At 46.9% G+C, this 9,005-nt stretch overlaps 1 protein-coding gene across 1 annotated transcript; it reads left to right on the forward strand.

Annotated features, from left to right (window-relative positions):
- The first annotated feature begins 366 nt into the window (after positions 1-366).
- LOC120415722 (uncharacterized) lies at positions 367-5,960 on the forward strand. Its single transcript, XM_039577318.1, has 3 exons — positions 367-4,575; positions 5,293-5,623; positions 5,734-5,960. The coding sequence occupies exons 1-3, from the start codon at positions 367-369 to the stop codon at positions 5,958-5,960; spliced, it is 4,767 nt and encodes a 1,588-aa protein (XP_039433252.1).
- Positions 5,961-9,005: the final 3,045 nt, after the last annotated feature.

Consider the following 9,005-nt stretch of genomic DNA (forward strand, 5'->3'; position numbering starts at 1 on the left):
GCTTCGCACGATTCGTAGAACTTTGGTGGGATCAGATCTTCGTTTTGTTGGCTGCTGTGTTGCTGTTGGTTCCTACAGGTAATACAACACGGTATATGTCAGCCGAAGCATTACTTTGGATACTACATGCCCACACTTTCGCCCTCTTCTGCCACGTGTACTGTACGTAACATTGAGCCGTTTGAGCCGAATCGAACGATTTGTGACGACAAATATTTGACGCTAGTCTGCATCGGTTGGGAGGTACCAACACCTGCTTGTCCAGGTAACACATTTTAGTGTATGTCTAGCGAAGCTAGGCCCAACCGCAGAATACTACACCCACGCATCTCGTTTCTGATCTCTTCATTGCAACAACAACACAACATGCCGATCACCACCCGGAGTAACAAAACGTTGTCACTCAAACAGTTGACGACGGTTTTCAAGCAGGTGAAAGCGTCAATGCAGGACATTTTTAACTTTTCGGCAGATTTGGAAAAGAGCTGTACGATTGCTGATGTCGAAGTAAGATTGGGTGCTTTAGATGAGCTGTGGGTAGACTTCAATGAGACTCTGGTTGAGATTCAATCTCATGGAGAGTACGTGGCCACGGAAGACGCAACTTATGAAGCTGACCGTGCGAAGTTCAGTGAGAGTTACTTTCTCAACAAATCTCGTTTAATCACCAAATCGAGAGAACTTCAAGCTCCTCCTGCGGTTCTGGAACAGACCATCCGGTCTGAGGAAACTTCGCATGGACTCAACGATCACATTCGGCTACCGCAGATTAAGTTGCAGAAGTTCACCGGAATAATTGAGGAATGGCTCAGCTTTAGAGATCTGTTTGTATCGCTCATTCATTCGAAGGCCGAACTCTCAGACGTCGAAAAGTTTTACTACCTGAGGGGTTGCCTTGATGGAAAACCGGCTGGCTTGATCGATCATCTGAAGATCACTGCAGAAAGCTACACTGTGGCCTGGACTATTCTGCTGAATGAGTACGACAACGATAAGCTTCTGAAGAAGCGGCAGATTCAATCGCTATTTGAACTACCTGTAATCACCGAGGAATCTTCTTCAGACTTGCACACTCTCGTGGATGGATTCGTGAGAATTGTACAAACATTGGATCGTGTTTTGGAGGAAGCGAACTTCAAGGACTTGCTACTGGTCAACATCTTATCATCTCGGCTTGACTCGATTACTCGTCGAGCTTGGGAAGAGTATTCAGCAAAGGATAATGATACTTTAAAGGACATGACGGACTTTCTCCAGACGCGTATTAGAATTCTCGAATCGCTACCCAAGAAGAAGGCAGACAGCAAGGTTGTTAGACAGAACCAAGTCCGGTCGAAACCAGCGGTGGTGAAAGCTAGTTACAACACTGCACAGGAGTCTGGAGGGCCTTGTTGTGCATGTTCTGGAACGCACTTTCTACACCAGTGCAAATCGTTTCAACAAAGGACGGTGTCAGACAGAGAGGCACTACTCCGAACCAATTCGTTATGTCGAAACTGTTTGAAATCCGGCCACTTGGCAAAGGACTGCTCGTCGAGATTCTCGTGTCGAAACTGCAACAAGCGACATCACACGCTGTTGTGTTTCAAATCGGGGAAGGATAAAGGTTCTGCCCAATACAAGCGAGACAACTCTAAGGCAGCTACGGACGAATCTCAAGCATCAGGACATTCCAGCTCGAGCACGTCAAATCAAGTCACTCCCGAGATAACAGTTTCGAACTCAGCTCAGCTGTTTTCAACTCAGGTCCTGTTAGCAACTGCAATTGTCATCATCGAGGACGATGAAGGCAACCGACTTCCGGCACGAGCCCTCTTGGATTCCGGATCAGAAAGCAATTTCATCTCGGAGCATCTGAGCCAAAGGCTTCGCGTACGACGGAATAAGGTGGACATTTCCGTTTCGGGCATTGGAAGATCGGTATCCAAGGTCAAACAGCAGATTCGAGCTACGCTGTGCTCACGTGTCTCCAACTTCTCCCGAGACATGCGGTTTCTGGTACTACCCAAGGTGACGGTTAGCTTACCAACTTCAAACATCAACACTGCCGGTTGGACCATTCCCGACAACGTGGTCCTGGCCGACCCAACCTTCTCTGTCTCCAAGGGCGTAGACATGGTGTTGGGCATTGAAAGTTTCTTCGATTTCTTCGAAACTGGTCGTAAGATTTCATTGGGCGAGGAACTACCAGCACTCAACGAATCAGTTTTCGGTTGGGTAGTCTGCGGAGGAATTGCAGACTCAGGAGAATCTATTCGCATCACATGCAACGTGTCGGCGAGGGATAAACTAGAAGCTTTGGTGACTCGGTTTTGGTCCTGCGAGGAGGTTGAGTCAGGCAGCAGTTTTTCGCCGGAGGAAGCACGTTGCGAAGCTCTTTTCGCGCAAACGGTTCAGCGCGGAGCTGACGGTCGCTACTCGGTGGCTTTACCGAAGAACGAGGCTATTCTCTCGAAGCTCGGCGAGTCGAGGAACATCGCACTCAGACGCCTTCACGGTACGGAGCGAAGGCTGGCGCGGGACGCGCATCTTCAGGATCAATACACGGAATTTATGGACGAATATCTGCGCCTGGGGCATATGCACAAGGTTGAGGAAACTGATGCAGTCAAGCGGTGCTATCTCCCACACCATCCAGTAGTCAGGGAAGCCAGCACGACCACCAAGGTTCGCGTGGTATTTGACGCAAGTTGCAAAACATCGTCAGGAGTTTCCCTAAACGATGCGCTGTTATGCGGTCCAGTCATACAGCAAGATTTACGGTCGCTAATCTACCGCTGCCGTATCAAGCAGATTATGCTGGTGTCGGACGTCGAGAAGATGTTCCGACAAATTGGAATCACCCCGGAAGATCGAGCTCTACAGTGCGTACTCTGGCGACCAACGCCGTCCGCTGAGGTGTGCACGTATGAACTGAATACGGTTACGTATGGAACGAAATCGGCACCGTTTCTTGCCACTCGCGCTCTGAAACAGTTGGCAATGGATGAAAAGCATCGTTTTCCCCTAGCGGCAAAGGCAATAAGCGAGGACGTCTACATGGATGACGTCATAACCGGGATGGACGATGAGGACGCAGCACGCAATCTGAGAATTCAGCTGGACGAAATGATGATCAGCGGGGGATTTCGGCTCAGAAAGTGGGCGTGCAACCGTGCAGAGGTCTTGCGCGGTGTTGCTGAGGAGAATTTGGCCATTCCATTTCCAGAAGGAATCAACCTGGACAAGGAATCGTCCGTAAAAACATTGGGTTTAACTTGGATCCCTAACACGGATGAGTTCAAGGTACAGTTCGACATAACACCAACTGTTGCCGAGGACGAACTCTGCAAACGTGTCGTTTTATCAAAGGCTGCATCTCTTTTCGACCCGCACGGCTGGTTTGGGGCAACAATCACAACAGCGAAGATCTTTCTCCAGCAGTTGTGGACACTGGTAGATGCTGACGGAAAGCGATTAGATTGGGACACCCCGTTACCACCCACGGTGGGTGAGAATTGGAGGAAGTATGAGGAACAACTTCCAGTGCTCAATTCAATTCGTTTTGCTCGTTGTGTGGTCATTCCAAATGCGGAAAAGGTGGAGTTACATTGCTTTTCGGATGCATCAAAGAAAGCGTACGGAGGTTGTGTTTATGTACGAAGCGAAAATGCAGCTGGCGACGTCATGGTACGACTGGTGGCTTCCAAATCCAGAGTGGCGCCGCTGAAGGTACAAACGATTCCACGGCTGGAGCTGTGTGGCGCGACGCTGGTAGCCCAACTCTTCAAAGTTCTGCAGGAGGCACTGGACATCCCGTTGAGCGCGCATTTTTGGACGGATTCGACGTGTGTTCTCAGCTGGCTTGACGCGATTCCAACAACGTGGGCCACTTTCGTCGCGAATCGAGTTTCCAAGATCCAAACGATCACGGAGGGACATCAATGGAAGCACGTTCCAGGTGTGCAGAATCCAGCAGATCTGATATCCAGAGGAATCATGCCAAATGACATCGTAGACAATCTTCTCTGGTGGAACGGACCACCATGGTTAGCGTTGGGACGGGAGCATTGGCCAAACTCAACAGCTACAGTGGCGCACGATGAAGTTGAGACGGAGCGTCGACGCACAGCAGTGGCGATCGTTGCATCAAACCTGCAAGAGTTTACTGATTATTATTTGTCCAAGTTTGAAACTTACCCTATTTTGATACGAAGAACAGCAATCTGGTTGCGCTTGATGAAGAATCTGCCTTTACCGGATGAGGAGCGGTCCAGGGGTTTCATCACTTCTGCAGAGTTGAGGCAGGCTGAGTATGTGCTCATTCGTCGTGTGCAGAAAGAAGTGTTTGCTGAAGAATGGAAGGCCCTGTCAGCAAGTCAACCGCTGCCGAAGAAATCCCCGCTTCGCTGGTACCATCCGTACATCGATCGTGATCAAATTCTGCGGGTCGGTGGGCGATTGACGCACTCGGAGGAAGGAGAAGAAACGAAACATCCAGCTGTTCTGCCTGCTCGTCACCAGCTCACACGCATGATTCTTCAACACTATCACATGCGGCTGCTCCACGCTGGCCCACAACTACTACTTGGTGCGGTGAGACTTCGTTTTTGGCCGTTGGGAGGCAGAAGCTTGGCTCGGCTCATCGTACACCAGTGCAATCGGTGCTACAGGTGCAAACCATCACCTGTACAACAATTTATGGGAGATCTGCCTGCAGCGCGAGTCACGGTCTCTCGTCCGTTCTCCAAGACTGGAATCGACTTTTTTGGACCAGTTTACGTGCGACCAGGACCGAGGCGTACAGCAGTGAAGGCATACGTTTGTTTATTCATTTGTCTATGCACAAAAGCAGTTCATTTGGAACTTGTGTCGGATTTATCTACAGATCGGTACCTGCAAGCGCTGCGGAGGTTCATAGGTCGCCGTGGCAGACCCGCAGAGATCTGGTCTGATAACGGAACAAATTTTGTTGGTGGTAAAAATCGGCTTCAAGAACTGTTCGCTTTGATGAAAGACTCGGAGCACAAAGAGAAGGTCGCTAAGGAGTTTGCTGATCAAGGCATTCGTTGGATTTTCAGCCCACCAAGCGCACCACACTTTGGCGGTTTGTGGGAGGCCGCTGTACGATCAGCAAAACATCATCTGCTACGAGTGTTGGGGGAGGAAACTTTAGCCATCGAAGACATGACAACTTTGTTGGTTCAGGTCGAAAGTTGCATGAATTCTCGCCCAATCACACAATTGTCAGACGACCCAAACGATTTGGAACCCCTAACACCTGGACACTTCCTCGTAACTTCTTCGCTGCAGTCTTTGCCGGATCCAAGCTACCTCGACGTGCCCACAAACCGACTCAACTACTGGCAGCAGGTTCAACGCAAGGTCCAAGAATTCTGGAGACGTTGGAAACGCGACTATTTGTCGCAACTTCAGAGCAGAACTAAACGTTTGTATGCAGCAGTCCCAATTGAAGTTGGCCGGCTAGTAGTCGTGGTGGACGACAACCTGCCACCAATACGTTGGAAGCTCGGCAGAATACACACGGTACATCCCGGGGACGATGGGGTTGTACGGGTGGTAACGCTGAAGACGGCTTCGGGATTCCTGAAACGCCCGGTGGAAAAAATATGTTTATTACCACGTCCGGATGAACAGCCAACAACAGACTCTACAGAGGAAAAATGAAAACATCACTTTCCCATCCCCTCCCACTCCCACTCCCTCGAAGAGGATTTTTTTATTTATTTTCAGAAATGCTGGATATTTCTGGGTGGGTGAGAATGTTCGGGGATACAACCCTGGATCACCGCGAGCTATTGTGCCAGTCCATCGAGCGACGAGCTCTGGACCGCGATTGCGTGGTTGCTGCAGCGGGAACGAGATGGCCAGCGTCATCGATAGTCATCGACGGACCAGCAGCAGCAGATCGGGGGAGCGAGTTGATGTCGCCGATTCTCAGAGAGGATCGACGAGGATGAGCTTTGCATGACCCGTATCAACATGACCCAATTATTATATAAGCTAAGAAATTACGTAACTAAAACTCTCAGTCATTCCTGGTCACCAGATGAAAAAGGGTCAAGCTAGGCCCTCGCACAAATTTTAACGTGTGGTTCAATAAGAACATAGTTTGTTAGGTGTTAGAAAAATAAATGTAGTTTGTCGAAATATAAGTGGTTTCCTGTCTAAAAGTGTTGTACGTGATTTTATTTGTTCAAACCGTTCGCTAACCCGGAACCTGGCCCGGTTGGAACCCGGGTAATCTGCCTTGACCCGTTGGAAGTCCCTCACCGAATTGTCCATCATCGGTGCTCACCCGTTCCCGTCAACCAGTGGTCGATGTGGAGTGCTGGCTGGACCGTTGCCAACACCCCCACACACCAAATTGATCAGAAAATTCACTTGAAAGTTACAGCTGTTTGAATATTTACATACCATTTTTGTATGGACAGCTGCCAAAATTGTATGGAGACTTGTATGGGTGAACCAATGACGCAAAATAGCATATTTGGTCATAGGGAAGGCCCCCACAATGTTTGAGCCGAATCAAAAAATACAAATAAAATCCTCCGGTTTTAGAGAGAATTGCTCATAACAAAAAAAAACTCCTTAAATTCCATACTTGGAGATCATGTAACTGACGAGGGTTACTTGGTCCAAGCGGGTCTTGCAGGTCTTGAACCTGCCGATGTACTCGGAGAAAATCCCCCACAGCTCAGCCGACCTGTAGAGTACCTTCCCGGCTTCCTTCTCCGTGGCTCCACCGTCTCGGGGGCCACCTTGGCTGCTTCCTGCGGGTCGAGGGCATCTGATTTTTTGTTAAAATTGTAGATCTATAATTGGGACCGATAGTGTAGGGTAGGCGTGGTTGCCTCTCACCAATCGGCCTGAGTTCGGTCCCGGTAGCATTTTTCGAGACGAGATTTGTCTGATCACGCCTTCCGTTGGTTAAGGAAGTAAATGTTGGCCCCGGTCTAACCTAGAGGGTTAGGTCGATAGCTCAATCAGAGTTTTAAATCAGAAAGTTAATTTAATCTTGAACTATTTAGATTTAGATTATTTGACACTTGTGATTTTTTCAAGAATTATTTTGAACGGAGACATAATACAACGAGTGCAACAGCTTTTATTATTCTGTGCTTGCTAAAACCCATCAAGACAAAAAGTTTAAGAGATAGAAAATTGCAACTTTTATTGCGGTTCCAGCAAAACTTCCCTAACAAACAACCCACTGCCAACACTCACCAAACATTCGACTAGACTTACGCGCGTGTAGGTGTAAAGCAGCACGAGTTTTACAAACTTTTAATTTAATTACTTTGTTGATAAATCATTGTCACCACGTCGTCGTCTTCTGGTGGAAAATCCACACGGAGAAAAAAGAGTTCCCAAAATCGTGAACGAGCGTTCATGAAAATGAGAACCACGAACAAAGTGTTCAAATTCCATGGTACGATTTCCAAAAACGTACCATGGAATTTGAACACTTTGTTCGTGGTTCCCATTTTCATGAACGCTCGTTCACGATTTTAGGAACTCATTTTTCTCCGTGCACCCAGCGCCGCGCAGTGCTTTGCAAAGAACGAGCGGGAAAATCCTTCTTCTCCGTTGAATGAACCTCATTTTACCGGCTTACCCTTAACTGTTGGATCCCTTGCGTGTGGGGTATGTTTGAATGTGTGCGTGTTTAAACACAGGTAAATATAAATTGCTTTATTTGAACACCAATGAGAGCGGCGGAGGATGAGGGTGGGGGAGGTTGTTGCGTCAGTCTCGCGTTGGTAAATTTGTGTCGACATCAGGGTGAAGAAAATGGGCCTGGCTCAGCTCGTAATTAGACGCGTATGTTGTACCACACCCACACCCCCGTCTTCCCTCCTATGTAATCACCTGGCACCTCCTCCATCTTAAAAAAGGTTGACACGCGGGCTGAACTTTAGCGCACTGTCAAACGAGACGGCGTGATGCTGAAAAGAGCGTGGTGTTGTAGTGAATTATTCATTCCGCTATAGGTTATGGTTTCATTAGGGAAGGTCATGCTGATGTGGCACAAAGTGTCGACGGAAAATCGATCCATCTTCAGCGGCATTGGAGGGGGAGGTTTGGGAACCACATGTTGGAAGTGTCGCGCCATCGACCCGGTGACAGCGGCTGGGTTCGCAGTTTCTGCTGAAAGCGGGGTGTGGAGCGAAATCGATAGACGGGACGGCTATTGAATTGGAAAGCAAATGTGGGAGTGATACATTTGCAAATGTGTGTTGTTTTAGACGAAGAATGTCATACGATTGATTTTTTCGACTGATGCACTATATTTCTTTAACTGGAAAATCGTGCCCAAAATAGAAGCAATTGACTACTTTATAACAATTTATTCTATTTATAAATAATAGTTCTATAAATGTAAATCGATGATTTTTTTTTTCAGACAACTTTTGTACATTTTTGTACATCTCCTAATACAGCTGAAACAATTGCATTTTTTGACATTTTAAACTAATTTTTAGAATTTTGTTGTTTTTGTATTCGTGTCTTATTTTTATTGAGGAATTCTCTGAGATTTCGGTAATTCGATTTTTTTCGTACTTTTCAATTCGGCTGAAACTTTTTTGGTGCCTTTGGTATGCCCAAAGAATCCATGTTGCATCATTAGTTTGTCCATATCATTTTCCATACAAAAATGATATATGAAAATTAACAAAAAACTGTATCTTCTGAAGGATTTTTTTTGATCGATTTGGTGTCTTGAGCAAAGTTGAAAAAATGATAAAAGATAATTTTTTTTGGTGTTTTTTAATTTCACTTTTTGTCACCAATGCTATGCTATGCTATGCAAAAGCTTGATTTGCATAAACAACATTGTTTTTTCTGATATGTTTTAGGGAACATCAAATACCAAAATTTTCAGAAATTTCCAGAATGTGCAAAAAATCTTTGTCCGAGTTATGAATATGTGAAGCAATACCGTTTTTTTTTACAAAAAATCGACATACTAGTCGCAAAAATTTGTCAACTTCAACATTCAC

Source organism: Culex pipiens, chromosome 2 (genome assembly GCF_016801865.2).
Source record: "Culex pipiens pallens isolate TS chromosome 2, TS_CPP_V2, whole genome shotgun sequence".
In the NCBI taxonomy this organism is placed as follows: Eukaryota; Metazoa; Arthropoda; class Insecta; order Diptera; family Culicidae; genus Culex; species Culex pipiens.